The 25,231-nt window shown below is 43.3% G+C and overlaps 1 protein-coding gene across 5 annotated transcripts in view; it reads left to right on the top strand.

Moving 5' to 3' along the window:
• The window catches only part of SLC11A2 (solute carrier family 11 member 2), a 124,558-nt gene that overhangs the window by 91,500 nt on the left and 7,827 nt on the right, over window positions 1-25,231 (top strand). For 4 of the 5 annotated variants that reach the window (XM_088465934.1, XM_088465933.1, XM_088465936.1 and 1 more), the window contains one exon: window positions 2,424-2,477. In XM_088465934.1, coding sequence (XP_088322060.1) covers window positions 2,424-2,477 — 54 coding nt within the window. Of the gene's footprint in view, window positions 1-2,423; window positions 2,478-21,406; window positions 21,437-25,231 lie in introns of all 5 variants that reach the window. The other variant, XM_088465937.1, reaches the window with a different exon arrangement.

Genomic DNA, 25,231 nt, shown 5'->3' with positions numbered 1-25,231 from the left:
TGTGAAGCCACCCCCCGGCCACGCCTACTAAAGGGGTCGAGCTGTCGATCAACATCGACAGCCGCCCCTTTTGTAGTGAGTCCCGGAGCGAGCGCTTTTTGCGCTTGCTTCGGGGCTCGCACGTGCGCACTGACCTACCATCGACCCGGTTGCGAGCGCACAGCGCTTGCGACCGGGTCTGAATCAGGCCCTCTGTTGATGCTTTTCATACATTGTACAAATACAAAAGCACGCACACCGCGCTGGTAAGAAATAAATATGAATATGAATAGAAATATAATAGAAATTTAATATAAGCAAAAATATGCAAATGAGATGGTAATAAATAGAACATATATCAGAATGAACACATATAAATGACAAAAAATCAACGATAAAAATAGTAAAAAGGTGAATAACTAGCACATGTACACATAATAATAATAATAATAATAGTTGTACTGGTTTGGAATCAGAATTGACGATTCCTGCATTGAAAAGTTCCAAATGACACTTGGCTAGTTAATCCATAGTTTTGAAATTAAGTAACGCTTGTCTGCAAACAATGTATCAATTAAAATATCCACAATAGTAGAAAATAAAAAAAAGTACTGGCCAGTTCCAGAGGTCTCAATCAATTGCAAGGAAAGAAATAATATAGTGTCTCACCGGCTGAGCAGTGTATAGCTGACCAGGTCAGAATAATTCAGAGACGCGTTGTCTCAAAGATCCGGTGCAGTGGCTCTCCGTCCGGCTACATAGTCTGGATACCTGCCGGAAACCAGGGCCAAATGAACGCTGAGAGGAGATCCAGGTAAATGATTGAGCGCGGCCGCGTCTTTTGGATTCTCCTCGCGCCGGGATCAAACACTGCGCGCCGGGATCAGACACTGCGGACACTGGCAGCACTTAGCAGGAACAAGTTGCAGGACAAGACGCTTTGAGTAGGTAAGGACAGCAACGCGTTTCGTCCCGTTCCTGGGACTTTTTCAAGCTAGATTATTTCAGCATTGTGTGCCCGACGGGGTTAACACTTCAAGCACTCAAAGCCATTTATTGTTACACAAGTTCCAGATTTTTCTATTATTGTGGATATTTTAATTGATACATTGTTTGCAAACAAGCGTTACTTAATTTCAAAACTGGATTAATTAGCCAAGTGTGTCAAAACATCCTTCATATGCTCATTTGGAACTTTTCAATGCAGGAATCGTCAATTCTGATTCCAAACCAGTACAACTATTATTATTATGTGTACATGTGCTAGTTATTCACCTTTTTACTATTTTTACCCTTGATTTTTTGTCATTTATGTGTGTTCATTCTGATATATGTTCTATTTATTACCATCTCATTGCATATTTTTGCCTATATTAAATTTCTATTATATTTCTATTCATATTTATTTCTTACCAGCGCGGTGTGCGTGCTTTTGTATTTGTCTAGTGTTTGTGGGGTTGCAATTATTCCCCTTTATCACACCGCTGCAGGTCTGTCCTTGACATGGGTTTCAGTGTGGTATTCAAGCGCTAGGGTATTTTCTTCAGCTTTTCATACATTGTATCATGTTAACTACTGAGGACTGGCTGCATGATACAATGTTTCTTCCCCATTCTCCCACCCCCTACCCCTCACATTCCCCCTCAAAAATTTGGGATCACCACTTGCACTCACCTTTAAAATTCTATTTAAAAAGTTGTCTAAAAAAGAGAGAGAGAACCCAATGTAGGAGCAGAAGAGAGAGGGACCCATTCACAGTTCTCACACCTCCATTATTCAGACAGATCCTGGGATTTTTCACACTGCACATACATCTGAGCCAGCACACGCACGTATGAGCAACCACAGGCCATTCTTCCCATAAACGTCTCAGCTGCATCTCCAGTTACAGCTGAATGTATGTCACTGGGAGGCAACTGGGTGTTCTAAGGGCATGTTATGGTCGTGTAGATAGAATCTTCACCTATACACAGGTGAGCATACGCAGAGATGTGTCTGGTTTTTGGTCAGATCTTTTGGGATGGTGCAAATGAGCACCTGTGGTGGTCACAGCTACTTGCAGAAGAAGGTCCATAGGGCTGACGCAACCTGCTGCAAATACAGGTGAATATTCACATTTATGTCCGTGCATGCAATGCAGTCACAATCACGGCCCACTTACTGTACGTGCAACTCTGCATCAGGACCCAATTGTGTAGAGGTGAGTGTGCAATTTATAGATGTCACCAAGAATGGTGTAATTTCCACAATGCAACTTGAGCATTGGCCAAAATGTAAAATTTTGCATTGAGTTTCCTTTTATGTCCTGTATAATTTCGGAGAGCAGTATGAGTATGCACCTATATCCCTAACATGTGGTTCTTATGGTAGTTGTAACGTTACGCTCTGTAAATTTTTGCATTTATGTCATTACCCTAACACTGATATACTTATTTCTCATGCAGACGTGGCAATGTTTGGTTGCCCTGGGCCTGAAGTTCCTTGATTGCGGCCAGACGGTAAGCATCCATCAGATAATGCTTGCCGAAGATCAAGCTGATTCCTCTATTATTAACTAAGGGATTGAAGTCTATCTGGGCATGGCAAGTAGCCATCAGAGCCAGTGTGTTTCTATGGTTTACTGTGTGAACATACCAAAAATGTATGTGCATTTTGCACAGAGGACACTATTATTATTTTTTGTTGTATTAATCATGGCTGTATGTATTTCTTACCTGTACTCTATTACATATTTCCTGGTTGTTATGCTGTGAAGCCCTTTTGCATAGAAATAGTTTTGATGAATTGAATCAACCTTTTGATGTCTGTTTGTGTTTTCACATGACCTCACACATCCTCATTTACTAATCACCAATTAGTTCTAATACTTTGCTTATATAAACACCACAGCAAATGTGCAGCATTTTTTTTTTAATGTAATGGTTACACCTGTTTTGCAATTGTTTGTGCACATTGAGGCTCGTACTAGACCTGTTGAATCTGGTGATATATTTACCTTCCCTTTCATTTTGAAGGGGGTATCGACCCCAAACTTTTTTTTAAATATTATTATTGCTGCACAGAACTGGATTCATACTGTTGCCGTTACCTATACTTGACTGCTATCTGCTGGGTTTTACAGAATGTAGACAATCTAACAATACAGCACTGGAAAACTGGCTAAGGTAGGAGATCAAAATCTGCTGTTGATGTCAGTGCAGTAATGCATGTGGCACTTGGCTGATTGGCCAGCACAGGCATCCAATCAGGTGCTACATTTGTATGCACATTCCTATCCATAGCAGTGTTCCAGCTACTCAGAGTTCAGTGCACCCTGGTGGAGAACATCAGGTGACAGCGAGTGATAGTTGGGTGACCCTTTTAAGGCAGCTGTGGTTATGTTAAGTATTAAGGTGATGATTAGAATTAAAAAGAAGAAGCAAATACATGTCATATTTAAAGATCGTGTTTAACAGCAGGGGAATTCCTTAACAATATGTACTTTGTGGTGTTACTATTATTTTAACCCTATAACTACCATTATTTTACTCATTGGGGTATTGAACAGTTTTAACCATTTAGAAATAATAATAAACAATAGCTATCTGAGCCTTAACCCCATTATATAACTGAGCAAAATATTAGACCTTAAGTATTTTGAACAGAAATATCCGCTCCCGGCATACAGATATTAGCTATGAACAGTTCTAACTAAATCTACCTAAAACACTGATGGAAGACAGGCATGTAGCATGTAAATACGTTTAAGAGCAATTAATATAAGAACTATTAATAGTGTTAATAAATAATCTGCTAAATGCTAATTGACTACTACAATGATATGTTAGTATGGAGTACCATCTATGAGGATGCACTGGTTTCCTTTAGCTGTGTTTCAGCTGTGTTTCTGATGGTCCAGTGTAAAGGGGCCTATCCACTAGGCGACCTGAAAGACTGAACGTCTAGCGTTCAGACCTTCAGGTCACTGAGGTGCGGTGCCCGCCCTGAACGGCGTTCACTGAACGTCATTCAGTGCAGGAGCCCGACCTCCTATATCTGAACATGCCAAACCCGTTGTCAGGCATGTTCAGTAGATTGTCGGGGACGGCAAGGACCCAGCGTGCACGCACATCACTGGACCTTGCCGGCTATCCATTACCCGACTTTGTGAACAATCTGACCAAAACCAGGAGGTTTTGTCGGGTTGTTCACAAAGTTGGGTAATGGATAGGCCCCTTTAGTTGACTAAGTACTACTGTCCGTGTGCCTGTTTCAGAGATGGCAGGTAATATTGTACTATGTACATATACCCAGGGCCAGTGTTTTATTAGTGTCCTAGTTAAGTACAATTTGAGCCACTTTCTCTGAGGTGAATAGATCTGAATCACCACAGAGAAGCACTGTGTATACCGACATGCAAGTACATAATAGCCTGACTTACTGTGTTACTGGTATTCATGTATATGGTTGTTAGGTTATCACCATGTCAGAAGAACAAAATATATATTTTCTTTTATGTTTGATTTTTTCTATATTACAAGCAACAAAAACAGAATTTTATAACATTTGAAACAGAATTAAAAAAAAAAAAAAGCTATTTAATGCGGTTAATAGTTTTCGCTTTTATTTAAACATGTCATCTGTATACTCATATATTCTCTGTTTGGTAATGGTGTCTGAATAATCTTCAGAACTGGACAATTACTTTACTTGGAGCTCATAGGCTCCTCCGGATGGCTCCCAGAAGATGTTACCCATGCCACATATGCTTTGTCAAGGCATGGATGTTAGCTATATATGTAATGTGGAAAGAACATGCACTGAACCACTGGATCCCATTGTGCAAGGGACACATGACATAACTGAAGATATGTAACACGCCATAGCTATGCACACTTACCAATCAGCCAATCGATATGTCTGGCCAGACATCACAACTGGGCGGGCATTTACATGGTTATGATATCAGTGATCACTGCAGTCAGTGTACGGATGGTCGGTGGGTCACCCGTACACACATGCAGATGCACGGATATATATATATATATATATATATGCATGATATATCAACATCGGCTGTGCTGCAGGGCCGACCTGTTATGTCGGTGGATTACATCGTTCACAGACATATCGGGTGTACACACCTGCCAATCCACTACAGATATATTATTCGATCGAACGATATATATAGTAGTGCGTACCCAGCATTATTTGCAGTCTTATGTGACAAACTGCTTCACGAGACTGCAGCGATTCATTTGATATGTGACACTTGTATATATGTGTGTGACTGAGTCTGAATCTGTATACGAAGTGTTACGGTGCAGAGGCCACAACTTTTTTCACGCCAAGTTCCATGTGCTTCGTATACAGACTCAGACGCACATAGATATACAAGTGTTGCCGTATCAAATTAATCAGTGCAGTCTTATGAAGCGGTTTGTCGCTTCCATTTGCTACAAAGACGTATTTTTGGGCTAAAAAGATGATCGCCAAAAGCAGAGTCGCATGTGACCTGGCAGCTCACTCATGCCAGGTGTCTCGCGCCAAGGTGTATGAGGACTTTAGTATTCCTATAACAAGTCTGACCTACAACATTGCGGCAATCAATCGCTAATGTATGGGGGCCTTAAGCTGATATGTTTGATAGGGGAAGCAGTCGGGAAGCCGGCGGACAAAATCCCTAGCGCCGGCAAGGTACTAATGACAGGCGTCGAAATCCCGACGTCTGTCATTAGACCTACGCCGGGAGCCCGACACCCTGCATACCGATCGAAGTGAAGCCGGGTGCCGGGCGCGGACAGCCGCGGGGGGAAGGGTTAGGTTAGGGGCTCCCGGTGGGACTTAGGGTTAGGCACCCTCTCCCAAGAGGGTTAGGGTTAAGCTAGGGGAAGGCTCCAGCTGTCCCTCCCACTTCCTGATTGGCAGCCAATAGGTACTGTGTATAGCGATAACCAATGGCAGTACTGCCGTGTGGTGTGACATGTCTGGCATCAGCTGATGGCGCCTGCCGGGCCCCTTAGTCGGTAACCTGGCTCTGCCCAGCATGGATAAATAACAGTTCTGCATATGTGCAAAAATGATCATTCTATTTGAATAATATACACACATCTTATACCAGCATCAGCCCTAACATATATACTTTAGCTAGAGGGTCCCAGCCCCGCATCAGACACCAGCCACTAGTTACATTCTGATAATACAGAACTAGGAAATAGTCCTGAATTAATATAATGTCCAGTGGCAGCATCATACTGACAAGACAAACATCCATTTAGCAATCAGTATAAATTAGACCAAATATGACCTATTCCATCCGACTTACATCCCGCAACTTAAATTTCCCAGTAACAGTCATAACTTATAATAACTGAAAGTGCCCTATGCAATCAGGCTCTGCTCATACCAGGCCTCTATATTCCTATACTATCATCATAGCAGTATCAGGATTAGGGGTGATTGGCAGGCCCAGGAGTATAGAGGAAGAGAGTTTAGCAGTGGTGTTTATACATGCTGGAAATAGAAAGGAATATATATAATGCTGCCTAGCTGGAGGAGGCCTTTCACTTCATTCAAATTGGCCTATTGAGCTTACCAGTAACAAATCCGCGTACATACTGAAATGCTTTGATTATTATACTCCCTTGGGCCAAAGATAACAGCTGTCAGACTAGTGGTCTCATTGGGTGCTGTATGTGGGGCGCAGGCAGTTAATAAAGGGGTTAATCTATTATTGGTAAGAGACAGGGCAAGGTATTGGTGAGCCAGGTTTCATTTAGGAAGTATCTCTTCACCTCCACCTTCTCAGGGGAAACCAGGAACCTGACCTTGGTTTTCATTTGGTGATTTTCCAGGGCGTCTATTTATCATTCTATGTACTGTTTTTACCAGAAGAAAACATGAAAGGAGTATGTGCAATATTACAGCATAGATAGCCTTCTCGTTCGACATCCGCATTTATCAGCCCAAGCAGGGAGCAAAGGGTCTGATATAGCCAGGACCCATTACGCATGGTACGCAGCTGAGTAGGGCGCCACATAGTGGAGGGCGCCTCAGCTGCAGGCCGCGGGCAGACTGTGTCTCTGTGACACAGCTGCACCGCGTGTGTAGCGCTGAGCAGACGGAGTTTGGTCAGCACTACACAGCACAAACACACAGCCGGCAGCTGTGTGTTTGCTTTAGCAGCTGATGAGAGTCAGACAGACTCTCATCGGCTGCTGATCCCACTGCCATGACGTCATGACGTCTCTCCCATGATGCAAAGCGGCCCGGGAGGCCGGACAGAGGAGCTGATAGCGGCGGCGGGACCAGGAGCAAGAGCGGGGTTTCAGGTAAGTAGGTTTTTTTTTATTTTTATTACGTGTGTCTCTACTGCGAGGGAGGTGCTTCTACTGGGGGCACTACGAGGGGGGGGGGACTACTACTGGGGGCACTGCATAGGGGGGGGAACCTCAAGTGGGGGGACTACTAGGGGGCACTACAAGAGGGGGGACCACTACTAGGGGCACTATATAAAGGGCAATCCTGGGGGTACAGCATGGGGGGGGAACTACAACTGGGGCCACTGTTTTAAAGGGCACTGCATAAAGGGTACCTCTATTGGGGGGCACTGCATGGTGGGACTACTACTGGGGGCACTATATAAGGGGCTTACTACTGGGGACACTGAATAGGGCGGACTACTACTGGGGGCACTATATAAGGGGCTTACGGCTGGGGGCACTGCACAGGGGGGAGCACTACCGGGGGCACTATAAAAAGGGGCACTGCATAGGGGGGCTACAAAAAATATACTCACTTACAAAAAAATTTGGGCTAGGGCCGGCCCTGAATATAGCTGAACCTTATAAAGCTGACTTGTTGCTGAGAAATCCTGGGAAGATCTGTGCAACATGTGACACAATTATCATCCAGACCTTCTGTATCAAATACATTATATTGCTGATATATTAAATGAAAGCCAGATGCCTTTAATGATCCATGTGTGCAAATGGACTACTGAGGTTGTGTCAACTCACTATCTTAATATATAAAAATAAATGGCCTGACTTATTCATGAATGCTGAGCCCTAAACCCTGGACCTAGAAACATGACATTTGGGGGACATATGTCTTCCATGATGTAAGCACCCACAAAGCAGAGATTTTTCGAAATTCGAAAGGGGCTGAAAGGGGGTAAAATGTGTCCTCTCGATCTAGGTGATTGGGTGACAAAGTAACATGGCACAAGTGCTGTAAGCTCATTGTCTGGGACGAGAGTAGCACGGCGCACAAGGGGGGTTTTGAGGGACTGAGCAGAACCCTCAAAGATATTGGGCAACAGTGGGGTGATGGGGGTGTCACAGTGCTGCTAGCTGGAGACTGCAGACTCTGCCAGTAGTACCAAGAGGAACTCGAGCTGCCGAAGTTAAGGCGTCATATCTGTGGCCTCTCATCTGGAAACTCTCTCTCAGGAAGAACATGAGGGTCCACTTGAGGGGCGCTGTTTCCGCAGGGCAATTCTCTGAACTCCTACTCAAAATAGGTGTTGGAGAGTACCCGAGTCTGAGGGAAAGGTGACCATCCCTGCAGGCCTAGGCACAGTAGTGAAGACCGTAGCAGACCTCTCACCCAGGATATAACCTGATATTTCCAATATCCAAAAATGTATATGGACTGGCTGTGCAGCATGCCATTCTGACACCCAAGAACAACACACTCATACGTCATTAATGACACTACTTCATTTGTTTGAAGGGGCAGAGATGGAGTACAGGTCTGTGGATTCGGTAGTACAAATGGATGATGCGGTCCACTGCCCTGTAGAGTTCCTCAACACCCTAACCCTCCTGACTTCCCAGCCCACAAGCTTCTTTTCAAAGTGGGAGTTCCAGTCATGTTGCTGTGGAACCTCAACCAGCCCAAACTCTGCAAAGGCACCAGGCTGCAAGTAAAGGCCTTCCACAGGAACGTCATCAAGGCCACAGTGTTCACCGGCTGTGCTTGTGGAAGAGTGGTTTTTTTTTTACCATGCATACCTTCAGAGTACCCAAGTTAAAGAGGCTGCAGTTCTCCCTCAAGGTCTGCTTTACAATTACCATCAACAAATCCTAGAGGCAGTCACTGAATGTGGCAGGGATTGACTTAAGGGAGGGCTGCTGCTCACATGGGCAGTTCTACGTGGCCTGCTCCAGCATGAGCTCACCCAGCAGTCTGGTGATCCTAGCACCTGAAGAGAGAAGCACCAATATGATTTACAAAGAAATCCTTAAGTAGAGAAAAAAAAAAGGTTTACATATAACCCATCTTCAATTCATTCATATGAAGAAAAAGTTTTTAAAAAAAAACTACATTTATTTAAATGGATACTATCACGCTGCTTTACCCCAGAGGCATAATAGTAACTATAACTTAAGTTAAAATAGGATTAAGGAAATGGAATGCAATGTCGTCAACGATTTCCCTTGAACTCACCGGTACTCCTGGACAGATGATATCTTGCTAAATTGTGCAATGTGACTAATGACCTATCGTTCGTCCTTAATGATTTCCAGTGCATCATTAAGGATATTGCCAGATCTTACCTGCAGTTAAGATCTGAAGATACAACAAATAACCCGCGGGACTACGCAATGGATCGTTATTGTTCATGGAAGCTGCGCAATTTTAAACGATGTATCGTGCCTAAAGTCATCCAATGTGTGATCACCTTAAGGTCTACCCAAGTGAAATAAGGCACATCAGCTACTTTGTTATGTTTTTCTAAATGTTTAATAAAAATGAATGACCGTCTGGGGAAATTGGTGACCAATGTGGTAAGAAAGATGTTTTACAATATTTCTCCCTCCGGCCCCAACAATAGACTTGAGTACTGACAGTCCTATTCAGCATAACTAGCTATTCCACAGTTGCATTTGGATTTTATGTGTTTTCTCATAAATTGTTGCAGTATGTAATGGCACATCCAGACTGCAATGTTCTACCCAAAATGGCTGAAACACTGGTCCACAAACTCCACTTACCTACATAGTAACGGTGTTTCCATTTCAGACTGTACCTGTTGCCTGTAGAGTCAGATATGTTGTAAGCTAACTTAATATTGATAAGCTGGGGGCCCTAGAGTTGTATGAGGCCCTAAGCTTAAGGGTAATTTGTAGCCCTTTTGAAGGGTAGATGGCCGCCTATATGGTTCCTCAATTGTATCAAGTTGCCTATCTGTTCACTATGGACTGGTGAGATACCTGTACACAGAATACATCAGTGATGAGCATTCCCCACACTGGCAATGGCTACACTTGAACCAATGGAATTCCACTAATCTGCATCTTAGCTCACATTTATGTTTCCTACAGTCACTATAGCATGTCACATGCATACACAATTCTGTATAACTGCTTATTTATGTATGTCTACCTTAATGTCTCTAAACATGCATGTTGCTTTGTACATGTGTGTGGGTACATCTGTGCATTTCTGTCTTGTTCAGATGTGTGTGCATGACTGTATTAAAAGAATATAAATTTGTTTCTTCCTTTAATAACCCTTGGGAAGCAGGGGAACTAGTACAATAGATTGGCTTGTGGTATTGTTACAGCTTATGGGGCAGATGTATGAAGCTCTGGGAAGTGATAAATGACCAACCAATCAGCTCCCAACTGTCATTTTTCAAACACAGCCTGTAACATGATAGTTGGGAGCTGAGTGGCTGGTCGTTTATCACTCTGCTTTTTATCACTTTTCAGAGCTTAGTACATCTGCCCCTCTATATGGAATGGTAAGCACTACGTGGAGCATATCACTGAGGCAGCTGTCCTGCGAGGATGAAGAGCACGTTCTTGCACAGATATAGGTCACATAATGATTGTATCTTCCAATATAGACCATGAATCTTATAACTATAATAAACATCTGTATTCTTAAAATATGGAATAAAACCTCTAGAAATACAGCAGTAAGAAATAATAAAAATACTTTAGTAAGAATGTATTCAATTATTTGCATTCTAGCACACACCTCCACAGATTGTGACAGGTCACAAAAAACCCTCATAATAACCAGTACCAAAGATACTATATAAGTAATGACTGTTCAGGGATCAATAGGGCAAGAACCGAATTCATTTGTTCCTGCCCTCTGCCCGGAGCCCACATTGGCTGAGACATCTCAGTTGACTTCATTTGTTACCATTACTTTCAGGTAGACGTTATATCCCCCAGTAATTTTCCCCTCTGTCCAAATGTTTCACTGCATCTCACACACTTATTTGTATGGAATTTACAGTGATTATAATGCTGGGAGAAAATCACCAATATGTGTGTGACACAGCCAGTGACCACGCATCAGCTGTACATTGCAGTCATTAACTTATTGTGACCTAAAGCATTGCTTCCGTGGTTGGTATCTCTGTCGGTGTGCTGTATATTTTCTGATTACCAACAGGTACTGGAGGTGCATGTTCCATACATTAGAGTTCCACAATAACAGCTCAGTGTAATATAAAGGGGAGTGATCCCATTTCATTGTGGAGTGACCTTGGTTGTTTATCATCCATTTGCAGTGAAAAATATCTGTGTATCTAGAAATGGAAAAGGAAGATAAAAAATACCTTACATGCACATGTCTTGTCATTACATCCTCATGGGAAGCAGGCTAATCACACACACCTAGGAAATAGACAGTGGTGCTACAATTAGTGTATTGTGTGCTGCCAGATCAGGGGAGTAGGCTTAGTAGGGAGTGTTAGGAGTCAGAAAACAAGGGCCCTCATTCAGAGCCGTACGCTCTGAGCAGAGCACACGCTCTGAATGAGGGCCGACCTCCATGAAAATGGAGCGTCCTCCTGGACGCTCGTATAGCTGTGGGTCACCACCCACAGGCTATACGAGCGTGCAGTTTGATGGCCACGATGGTCGTGACCATCGAAACTGCGAGCCGGAGCCTGCGGTTGAGGCTTTCAACCGCAAGCTCCGGAGTGATTTTGGCTCTATCAGAGCCAAAATCACTCCCACTGACATCACTAGTGATGTCAGTGGGCCGGCTTCTGACGGGAGGCGTTCCCGTGGGAACGCCCCCGTCAGGGAGGCACGCCCCCGGCACGCCTACCAAAGGGGGCGTGCTGTCAATCAACATCGACAGCACGCCCCCTTTGATCAGACACAACGAGCGAAGGACTTTCCTTCGCTCGTCGCGTCTGGCGCATGCGCACGACGGAGCTCCCTCCGTCGTGCGCATGCTCAGTGCAGAACATTGACCCATTTGCGAGCGGACAGGCGCTCGCGAGTGGGTCTGAATCAGGCCCAAGGTCAGCTAGTACCTAACCACCATTAATTTGTTATGCCGCGTATCCACTTGCCGATTGAACGATTATGACATTGTAATCGTTCAATCACTCATTAATCGGGCATGAAAATGTCAAAAACAACCAGCGATGCGCGCTCCCGCTGGTCGTTTTCAACATCAATCATCGCCTGAACATGCTGGTCAATCTCCCGATAATGACAGATTGGCCATGTTCAGGGATGAGGGAGGCTGCCTACACTGAATGACATATCGCTCAGTGTAGACACTGCAGGGGAAGAAGAACGACTGTACGATTACAATGTTGTAATCGTACGGTCGTTCCACTATCTGCTAGTGGATACGCACCTTTACAGGTTTAGTGACCATTAGCTAGTATTGGGTGATAACGCGGTGTTACAATATTTGTATGACATTGCCCTTGGCTACCCTGCCTCTCCAGCCAGTGTAGGACATTTCAGGAGAGTACTTATGTAATGCATTCAGGACGCTGCACCATCTGAACAAAATCATGATGTCTCAGCCACCCAGACACTGAGGAGCTCATTCAGACCCGCTCGCTAGATGCGGCCGCTCGCTCTCAGCGTATGGAAGTTTTGCAAAGTGACGTTAAGGCAGCCGCTCGCTCGGCAAGGCATAAGCATGCCCACTATGTCTTGGTGAGCGATCACTTTGTGTTAACAGATGCCCACTAGCGTACGTCATCTCCAGCAAATATATTCAACCATCGGTACATCGGATCTGACCACAGCGCTTGCAGTTGACTGTACCCTACCGCAAGCACTGCAAGCACTTCAGTGTATTTTTCAAGCAGTTGACGTGTACTATGGCACTGCCAGTTAATTATGCACGCCCCAGAAATGGCGTGGAAACATTCTGGCACGCCTGCGTCCGCAACTCCACTCCCCCGTTACTACTGCCCTGCCCGTTACCACCCATAAACGACCACTACTATCACTCATTCCACTGGGCTGTCTTTGCAGGGCGGGCGAGCAAAATCCGATCGCTCGTACTAGTTTTCGCACGCGCATTGTGAACATAGGGCCTGATTCAGACCCACTCGCGAGCGGCTGTCCGCTCACAAGTGGGTCGATGGTCTGCACTGAGCATGCGCACGATGGAGGGAGCTCGTCGTGCGCATGCGCCAGACGCGACGAGTGAAGGACTTTCCTTCGCTCGTTGTGTCTGATCAAAGGGGGCGTGCTGTCGATGTTGATTGACAGCACGCACCCTTTGGTGGGCGTGCCTCCCTGACGGGGGCGTTCCCAAGGGAACGCCTACCGTCAGAAGCCGGCCCACTGACATCACTAGTGATGTCAGTGGGAGTGATTTTGGCTCTGATAGAGCAAAATCACTCCGGGCCTTGCGGTTGAAAACCTCAACCGCAGGCTCCGGCTCGCAGTGGCGATGGTCACGACCATCACGGCCATCAAACTGCACGCTCGTATAGGCTGTGGGTGGTCACCCACAGCTATACGAGCGTCCAGGAGGACGCTCCATAATTATGGAGGGCGGCCCTCATTCAGAGCGTGCGCTCTGCTCAGAGCGTACGGCTCTGAATGAGGGCCCTAGTCTGCAACGAGCGACTGCTTGGTAGCGAGCAGGTCTGAATGAGCTCCTGAGTGAGCAGGAGTGCGGAGTCTGGTGTAGCTTAGTTGAATCGCTAAATCTCCTGCTAGCTCTCTCTCTAGCGTATGGAGGCATGGAGTAGATGTGTATAAAGAATAGAGATTTGATATGATATCTTTACAAGCTAAGGAAGAGGTCAGAGTACCTCAAATAGGGAGTGTTCTCTCTTGAAGTGCCATAAGCCATCTGGGTCATATAGAAGGGGTCTGATCTGCAAGTACACTGTTTTCATATGTTTAAAGGTTGAATTTCTCCTGTAATAGGCGTAGCCAATCCCTACCAACCAGCTGGGCCACACCCACTCCAATCCTAGGCCCCTAGAGCACCCAGGCCTGCTATATGTCATGGCAGTTCTACTGAGCATGGGTGGGCAACAATGGTGCAGATTAGGGGAGGTAGAAATTGATAATGCAGCACCTTTCTGAGCCCTCCTAAGAATTAATGGGGCTGATTATGAGTTGCATGCAAAGTGGCTGTACTTGTGGGCACCTGCTTAAACCTGTTTTCCTACTGTGTGCTAATGCAAGGATTCGTTCAGCTAATGCGGGGTATCGTGCGTGTGCAATTGGAACCCAGCGCTGCCCATTGCTGTTACACAGGCAGCTGCAATAGTCATCACTAGTATCTGCACTTGTGCCAGCCCCATGCTAGGTGCAATAGATCCATCTGAAACAGGCTTCCCTTCCCTGTACACATAGCTCAGAGTCACACAGAGCTTCTGCTTCACACTCATGACTCTCCCACAGGTCAGGGTAGCTCTGTGCAATTACTTTTCCACCTCCCAGTTCCCACCACAAAACACCCTAATTTATAGAAAGACAAATATGGCCAAGTTGCATCTGACTCAGAATAGGATGGACATACGTACAAATGCAGAAAGTCCCAGCTGCGCTTATGCTGTATGCAACCATGAAGAGATAAGTACGACTCAGAATCAGCCCCAATGAGTTTTGGTATGTACAGAAGAAGATTCCTATCCGAAGAGCAGTAACACTCAGTGGATTGTACACCAAAGCACCATAGGGTCTGGCTGCAGAAAGATCTCACACCCAGCAAACTCCTCAATAACAATTTACCCATACTAAGAGTAAATAAAGAAGGAACGTTACCATGGGCAAACACATAACCACTGAGTATTTATACACACCTACATGTACCTCTTCACCAATAGTAGGCTTGTTTTACTTTGTAATACATCAGTAAACCACTACAAATATCGGTCTATGGGCCTGATTCATGATGGATCGCTATTGCAATCGCAGCTGCGATTACGCACGCAGACCCACTGCGAAAATATGCTGTTTGCAAATCGCAATGCTGTCGCAACCCAGCATAGGGACGCCCACTTCCCCTTACATCCGTAATACCTTGCAAGTCTGCGGGACCAATGGTAACATCTAGTACCATTGGAGCCTCAAGCACTATTACAACAGGTCTGACCCTACTCCGAATTTGCGAACTTCATCGCACACAGAGAAATCTCAATTTGCGTATGCCATCGCAGTGGTATATGTATGCACGCCCCTGTCATGGCATTCAAATGCACTGACACGCCTGCGTTTCCCCAACTCCCCCCAATCAACACCCCGAAACAGTCACTTCCTTTCAATCACTCTGCGATGGGTCTGACTGGTCACTGAACGCAGTGGAACCTTTGCGTACTGCAATGCATGCACAGTACACATCAATCGGCCATCTGCCTGCGTAATCGCAGCTGCGATCCGTAATGAATTACGCCCTATATAAGAGATTCAACTAGCAGACCCTGCAATAAAATCTACAGCTATAAATAATGTGGTCCTATGTACTGATCTGCTTCAGAAACTCAGAAGTAGGGACCAGGGAGAGCTAGATGTTTCATACATATTAATAGTCACATATTCAACTTTGCAGGTTGGATAATGGTAACACTAGTAGTACACTCCACATGAATAACCTAATTGCAGTCTACAGCTATTATAACATACAACATAATTGGGAAAAATCATCTATAATAAAACTGTGCCTCTAAACTCTGTGTGTCATAAATGCATTAGGGTGGCCATGAGTTGCTGGGGCACAGACCCTGTATAATGACCATTGTGGAGCCAGCTGGTAGCATGATGATGTCACAGTATGTTACTAATGAGAACACTCCTGTATATTACACACATTTCTACTTTGGAATATTCATAGTTGCATAGAAAATAACTTTGGGTTGGCGTGTAAAACAATGACTATAGAGGAAACTACAGTATACAACAGTGACACACGGTAATTATGATGCTCTCTCTGCTCGGTTATATGTTTATGGTGCAGGTAACAGGTACAGTCATTCAGGTGTATAGCACATCAACATTCCTGATCTAAAATACAGAAAAAAAACAACAATCAGTATAATAAGTATACATAATGTATCTGTGGTTATGGTTAGTGATGCCCTAATACAGTATTACACTTTACAGATACTAATATACAAATTCCTGATAGGTAGACAAATAAACAACAATAGGTAATACTAGTTCCTAGTGAATTTATAGGCCACATTAGTTTGGTTACTAGTTTTTATCACAAAATGGATGCCCACAATGTGGTTAGGTGGCGCCAGATTTGCTGGTGGTAAATAGGGGCACAATTAAAAGAACACTGACTCCGTAGCAAATGTCTTTAAGTGGTCTACCAGCTATTCAGGATTTATCCTATTCTCATGCTCTCCTATCAATGTCTTCTCCATACCCAGCACCTGTACTGATGACCTATTATATAATCAGACACTGGTGCCTGTGATAGAAGTATGTTTCTTCTTCAGTCACCGCTGGAAAAAATCAATATGTAGCCAGATTGAGAGGCCTCAACCATATCTAACAAAATATACATTGAACAATAAATCATACTAAGCCTGACACACCCATGCCATGCTCATTTCCCCAGAAGACATGAGACCACATGCTATCTGGGTGGGCCATACATACAATTTTTGACTCGCATTAATAGGCACAGTCCTGTGAAAGTTGGGTTTGTCAATACTTGTAAGTCCATATAACTTCCATGGTCTGCCATGGCTATATTTATAGAGAGAGAGATAGGAGTATATAAGATAAAACGTCATTGTGCTGTTTAAGGGACTCTGTTCCACTTACTTTCTCTCCAGCTCGGTGACCCTTCAGCGGCATTTCAATATCTTACTCACCCAAATCTCACTAATGTTGCTAAATAGTTTAACTCAGAACTGTATAAAGTTTAGTACATTCCATCTATCATATAAAAAGAGAAATTTTGTGCTCACCATGGTAACAACAGATTGGCAAATTGGGTGGATTAACAACAATTAAAATTTTGCCCTCTACTTTGCCACTCCAGTAAATACGGTATGCGCAACTTTCTCTTGGAATCACCTAATGTTAGAGTGACATAATGCAGGTGGTTATAATAATATAATTATACACATGTCAGAGGTCACAAAAGAACCCATGAATGTCCTCCAAAGGCCAGAACAAACCTAATCAGTATCCATTTCCAGTGGCCTGACGTTTTGGGGAGAATTTCCTTTCCCTTGTGTACTTATGTCATATTGTAGACGCAATAATGTGTATATGAATATAACGTCACCCAAACCACCTGCTACTATCTGTGCACAAGATCTTGCTTCCTATTTTAGGGACAAGATTGATAAGATCCGAAATGAAATGGTAGGCTCTTCCTCAGCTAGTGACCTGCTCAATTTCCTACCTGAACCCTCTGGCACATTCTCTTCAATTGATCTCACAAACGAAGATGAAGTATCTACACTCTTCTCATCCTCCTACTCTATTACCTCTCCTCTAGATACTATACCCTCACAAATCAGTAAAGCTCTGTCTCCTGTGCTTATCCCAACCCTAACTAAAATCTGTAATCTCTCTCTCTCTCTACTGGCAACTTTCCATCACTGTTCAAGCACTCAGTGATTACTCCCATTCTGAAAAAACAAAATTCTGACCCTAATACTCTGTCAAATTACTGTCCTATCTCCCAGCTCCCATGCCCCTCCAAGCTACTTGAGAGACTTGTCTACACCCGCCTCACACACTTTCTTAACTCACACAACTTATTGGACCCACTTCAGTCCGGTTTTCGTTCCCAACACTCCACAGAGACAGCACTGACTAAGGTAGTAAATGATCTTATCACTGCCAAGGCTAAAGGCCATTACTCACTCCTAATTGTTCTAGATCTCTCTGCTGCTTTTGACACTGTTGACCACTCTCTTCTCATACAAACACTGCAATCCCTAGGTCTTAAGGACACAGCTCTTTCTTGGTTTTCTTCCTACCTATCTGATCGCTCTTTTACTGTTCATTTTTCTGATTCTGTCCCCTCTTCGCCACCTCTATCAGTTAGAGTACCGCAAGGCTCTGTCTTAAGTCCTCTGCTATTCTCAATCTATACCACCTCTTTTGGATTTCAGTACCATCTGTATGCGGATGATACTCAAATCTATTTATCCTCTCCAGATTCATCTCCATCTGTATTGGTCCGTGTCACTGAATGTCTTTCTGCCATTTCATCTTGGATGTCATCTCGCCACCTGCAACTTAATATTTCTAAAACAGAATTAATTATATTTCCACCGGCCAATAACAGTTACCAACCTGATCTCTCTATCACTGTTGATACCTCGACCATCCACCCCACAAGCTCGCTGCCTTGGTGTCATCCTTGACTCTGAATGTGGGGACCAAAGGACAGTTCAATCTGTCTCAAAATCATGTTACATACATTTAAAAAACATTAAAAATTCGACCATATCTCACACAAGACACTGCAAAAACTCTAATCCATGCACTTATTATTTCCTGCATTGACTATTACAATAGCCTCCTTACTGGTCTTCCCAAAAACAGGCTATCACCATTACAATCCATTATGAATGCAGCTGCAAGGCTTATCTTCCTTGCGAAATGTTCTTCTGCTGCCCCGCTCTGTCGGTCCCTCCATTGGTTGCTGGTTTCTACCGTATTCAATACAAAATACTTTCACTTACACATAAGGCTATTAACCAAACCACACCAATATACATCTCTTCACTCATCTCAAAATATCTCCCAACCCGACCTCTCCGCTTAGCACAAGATCTGCGTCTCTCATCCCCATGCATTACTTGCTCCCATTCATGGTTACAGGACTTTCTTCGCGCTGCACCCACTCTATGGAATGAACTACCTCGCACAATAAGACTTTCCTATAGTCTCCAATCCTTCAAGCGTTCCCTGAAAACTCACCTCTTCAGGCAAGCTTATCAGATTCCTGAACCTCCCACATAACCATCATAGCTTCCATATCCAATTACATCCCCTTTCACAGTCCACACACAATCTCACACATCGTCTTTCTCTCACATCCTCATGATATTTGGTCGACATTCCTGTGTGACTGGATCATGCAGCCAACCAAGAAACTGCATTCTGGCTGAACCAAAATGCAATATGTAGCACCAATCCTTTTGTATCAATGCCTATTTCCCTATAGATTGTAAGCTTGCGAGCAGGGCCTTCCTACCTATATATCTGTCTGTTATTACCCAGTTTTGTTCTATTAATGCTTACAATTGTAAAGCGCAACGAAATATGCTGCGCTATAGAAGAAACTGTTAATAAATAAATAAATAATAAATAAGTAGCTGATGTTCCCTGCATCCCGAGATCCACAGAGAGGATGGGGAAATACCCCAGTGATGGTGAATGGAAGCCACAATAAAGTATAATATGTAGCAGAATATGAAATGCCTCACATTATAGCCGTCACTGGGGGACATACCACACATAATAACAATAGCGCAGACCAATCAGAGTGCCCATGTTGACCCCTGTTCACTGCCGAAAGCAGCTACTGTACAGTGGGTACGTGAGCATCAGAACTGGACAATGCAAGAAGGTGGCCTGGTCTGATGAATCACATTTTCTTTTACATCATGTTGACAGCCGGGTGCGTGTGCGTCATTTACCTGGGGAAGAAATGGCACCAGGATGCACTATGGGAAGAAGACAAGCTGGCGGACGCAGTGTGAAACCTTGTGTCCTGGCATTCATGTGGATGTTACTTTGACACGTACCTCCTACCTAAACATTGTTGGAGACCAAGAACATGCCTTCATGACAACAGCATTCCTTGATGGCATTGGCCTTTTCAGCAGGATAATGGGCCCTGCCACAAATTGTTTGGGTATGGTTGAGGAACATGACAAAGAGTTCAAGGTGTTGAATTGGCCTCCAATTTTGATTGAGCATCTGTGTGATGTGCTGGAAAAACAATCCGAGCCATGGAGGCCTCGCATCGCAACTTACAGGACTTAAAGGATCTGCTGCCAGCATCTTGGTGTCAGATACCACAGGACACCTTCAGAGATCTTGTGGCATGTGATACGCACACAGATGGAATTGTGACTACTGCTGGTCAACATCGGCCACATCAGGTGTGACACTGATAATATAGGGATGTGGGATGCCGACAGTCTGAATACTGGCACCGAAATCCTGACAGGTCGGGATCCCGGCACCAGTATCCCGACCGCCGAAGGTAAGTATCGGGGTGTTAGGTTTAGGGTGCAGGGAGGAGTTTAGGTTTAGGCACCGGGGAGGGGGGGAGGTTACACTTAGGCAACAGGGAGGGAAGGTTAGGGTAGGGGTTAGGGTTACAAAAACACCTGTCTTCCCTATGGGTGTTGGGATTCTGGCTGTCGAGATGCTGACCAGCCAGGATTTCATACCCAACCCGACAAAATATTATGGGTCACTATTTCTATATATTTATATCAATCATTGCACTGTCAGGCTACCCTTTCTATTTTGTCCAGTTGGTGGCGCCCAATTTCTATTGGAGGGAGATCGATCAAAACTTGTGTAGTTAACCTTTTTTTTGTCACTTTTAATGTCAAACACTAATGTTTTTAAAGCTATCTTATTGGAAACAAGTCAGATTTATTAAATGTTGGATTTTCAAAACTGCAATAATTAATGCTAAATCAGGCTAGTTTATCAATAAATACTATTTGTCCTACACCTGGTGCACCTACAACCATTAGGGTTGTCTTTATAATTCAGAGTGATGTGCTGCCGAACATGCACATTCCCGTCTATTAAAGTAGTCAAACTCTATGGCGTGCAAGGTAAAATTAGCGAAGTTACCAGGTGCAGAGTGCCTCCATCCAAGTGTGTCTGAGGCACTTTGCAGCCATTAAACTCTGCTTCGCTGGCCTTTTAGGAAATCAATTTTTTTACTGTATAAATTAATTCAATGCTTACACAAGCAAAAGCTGTTACTAATATGAAAGAAAAAAGTGCATTAACATCTGAGGGTGGTTTTGCCTTTTAAATGATTGCCCCATTTAAACGATTGGGCAGATTTGCCGATGTCTGCATTAGGGGAAGAGGAGGCTTCTGTAAAATGAATATCGCTTTTATTTCTTATCCGTCAGAAAAACTAACTTGGAGTTAACAGTGCTGTAGAAAGCTCTATACAGTATGCATGATAATCAGTAAATATGTTTGCTACCCCTAAATATCTGATGTACTTACTGTTTTACAAGCTTTCTGTGCCAGTAGTGGAGGATGATTATGTAAGTACACACATGCAGCATTTCTCTGTGGCGAATAGGAACTGTGTGGTCCTTGATTTGTGTATAGAGGAGTCATTATTATTATGTACTATTTTATGGAGTTAGCAAACATCATATAACTTTAATTGAGAATTTCACCAAAGCTTTGTCATATGTTTACATACAGCACCATGTGTTGTACAGCTAGCTATACAGGTTGAGTCTCCCATATCCAAATACGGAATATTTTTAGCATGACTGAGATTGTGAAACCTTTGCTTTTTGATGGTTCAGTGTACACAAACTTTGTTTCAGGCACAACATTTTTAAACTTATTGTATAACTTTACCTTCAGGCTGTGTGTATAAGGTGTCAATGAAACATAAATGAAATTCATGTATGTACACAAACTTTGTTTGAGCCACGTAATTATTGAAAATATTGTATAATATTACCTGCAGGCTGTGTGTATAAGATGTAAATGAAACATTAATGCATTCTGTGTTTAAATTTGGGGCCCGTTCTCAAGATGTTTCATTATGGTATGCAAATATGCCAAAATACGGAATATTCCGATATCCAAAATACCCCCGATCCCAAGCATTTTGGATATGGGAGACTCAACCTGTATTCTATTTCTGTGCAGGTTACATCCGCTAGTGCTGGACACATCAATAGGTGGCAGTGTTGAGAATGTTTCGTTGTCTCAGTGGCTTTATGACCCAAAAATGGTTGTTTAGCAATAATACAGCTGACACATAAGAGATCAATACAGTAAACCATCTTAGATTTTATTCTATTTATGGTAGACATGGCTAAACATCTACGTGGCAGAAAAGTATATGTTCTGTGTGCTATGCTCTATAGTAGGGGTGGGCAATAAGAAGCCCTCCAGCTGCTTTTAAACTACATATTCCAGCATGCCGATAGCAAAACTGTTACAGGGCATGCTGGGATGTGTAGTTCAATAGCAGCTGAAGGGCCATTTATTGCCCACCCCTGCTCTATTGGCTAGTTGCCACTGGCCTTGCATTGAACTCTATAGGTATGACGTATGAAAGGTAGAAGTGCATAATTTGTTAGTAACATGACACTTGCACTTGTGGCTGGAGTAGAAGGCCAACGGGGGACCCTTTATTGAGCCCATTTACTTGTGGGAAATGTAAGTAAAGGTAGGGAATATCATCGCAAGATGGCCATCGAATAGTGGTGGTGATGCCGCCATCCAACATGCCTAGTGATGGTGTGAAGCCATCGCAGCATAACCATGGATGGTTATTTGGTATTCACATAAAGGAGAAAGAAAAAAAGTTGTCTTGGGGCGGTGCACAAATATTAAAACATAACTTTTATTGTTTATATAATAGATCTTAGACAAAAAATAATTTTAAAACAAAAATTGACATTTCTTGAGACAAGTTATTTGTGTCTAAGAAAAATATGTGATATAAAACCAAAAAGATTCCTGCTGTGTATTTATTTGCTTTATTCCTTAACTGGAACCAGTTGTGGGATGGATGTGTATATGTGTGTTTGTGTCTCTTAATTAAGTGCACAGTTAGGGGTAAATTTACTAAATTGAGCGTTTTATAAGTGGAGAGGTTGCCCATAGCAACCAATCAGTTTCTAGCCATCATCTTCTAGAAGGTGCTAATTAAATGTTAAGTAGAATCTGATTGGTTGCTATAGGCAACATCTCCAGGTCTAAAACTCTCACAATATACCCCTTAAGCTGCATACACACACAACGATTTTGTTACCAACGATTTTCTGTCACATTATCTGTCAGATTTTTTTAAAGTGTAATGAACGATTTTTTTGAACTACAAACGATTTTTGCATATTCCCTTAATGAAAATCGTTCAATTGGTCAGTCTGACTGAACTACAAACGTGAACGCGCATTAACGATAATCCTTCATCGTTTTAACTCAGAAAGTGAACAATTTTTACAACGATTGAACACTAAACGATATCGTTAACCGTTCAAAAAATCATTGTGTGTGTGTATGCACCTTTAGTATTTGTCGAAATGCACCTTCATAAACTTGAGTATACAATGGTGCTCACAATGAATGTTTATTGTTGGATTAGGATCCGTTAAGAAAGGAATGTGTTATTCAGGAATAAATATATGTGCTTCTATTAATATATTCACATCTTCTGGGCCATTATAGGTAGTATATGGGTTAAATAATGCACACAGATGCTGATATACGTATATATAAAATCTGTGTGAGTGCAGTGACAGTAAGGATTATGCCTCCTGTCTGTGATTAGCTCAGAAAAATATACTTCCTGCTCACAAATAGGCTTATTATATCAATTTATCAGCACAAAGAGAATCCCTTTATGATGTGGCTTAGCAGCTACACGTTTTCAAGAAAAACTTAAATAAGTTGCGTATGTAGACAAACCAAGAAATATATATACATAGTTGGCTGGTATGGTTAGTGCTAAGAGGTCCCATTCGCTATCATATCTCTGCTTATATAACAATGTACATTCTTTGTGCTAATTCAAGTTTATAAAGGTGTACGTATTTGGACAAACACTGATTGCAGACTTTATTAAGGAGGGTAATTGTCGCGGTTGACAATATTGACATTTGTCATGTAGACAGTGAAGACATGTAAATATGTTAGAATGTCGACATATCATCCCTAGTGGGTGATCGGTGACTAGGGACGAGATGTCGACATTCTAACATATAAATGTCAATATTGTCAACAGCAACAATTACCCTCCTTAGTAAAGTCTGCAATTAGTGTTTGACCAAATGCGTACAGTACACAATAAACTTGAATTAGCACAAAAATTGTACATTGTCATATAACAGCCGCATTGTCATCTTCCGGGGTCCAAGGACTCGTGACTGCGACAGCCTCCCCCACTGTAGCCTAACCGTACCCCCCCCCCCAGTCTATCCCTAATGCCAACATTCTGACAATCTCAACATTTCACCTGTAGAATGTCAACATGTGGCTTGTCAACATTTTCACAATGTTGACATAACTGTCGACATTGTGGAACATTTGTGTACATCCCATTTAGGCATATACACTCCAATCTAGTGTTTACTAAGATGTGTCAACATCAAAATCACCGAACTGGTTCCAATTACGGAATAAAGTATAAAGAAATACAGCAGGATTCTTTGGTTATTAAATCACAGCGCTCTTTGCGATGTAGTTATGAGACCGGTGGCCATCTCAATCTCCACAGCGTAATCCTGGCAAGGGATTTAACATAGGCATCGAAATACCGATGCTGGGGACGGTATGCATTTAGCCCGGGGATATGGGGGAGGAGTTAGGTTTAGGGACCCCCGCAGGACTTAGGGCTAGGCTAGGAGAAGGGGGGTTAGAGGTAGGCAGCCCATCGGGAATGTTAGGTTTAGGGTGTGGGGGGGGGGTAGGGGAAGGTTAGGTTTATTAGGCACCCATGGGGGGGGGGGAAGGTTAGGCACCCATAAGGGTGCATGCATCGAATGGACGAATTAACATTTCCATGGAGCCAAAACATCGATGGCTGCCAACCATTGGCTTTCGATGTCAATCCATAAGTAAGGGTAGTGTAGAAAAACCAGGATGTGGCTCAAACGCTCCATACCGCAAGTGCAAATGTTATTGGGTTTGGGGTCATTGGCACCAATAGGTCCCATTCCCATTACATATATCTGTAACACTAGTGAAAGAATGTTTAATAAACGTTAATACAAGCACGTATTTTGACAGATCCATACAGCAGAATAAATTAAGAGTTACAGTTCAGGCTAACACAATGGAAAACAGCTCTTATCCTCTTACTCACCTGA

Source organism: Taudactylus pleione, unplaced genomic scaffold (genome assembly GCF_031769625.1).
Source record: "Taudactylus pleione unplaced genomic scaffold, aTauple2 ptg000065l, whole genome shotgun sequence".
In the NCBI taxonomy this organism is placed as follows: Eukaryota; Metazoa; Chordata; class Amphibia; order Anura; family Myobatrachidae; genus Taudactylus; species Taudactylus pleione.
This window is presented reverse-complemented; position numbering and strand designations above follow the sequence as displayed.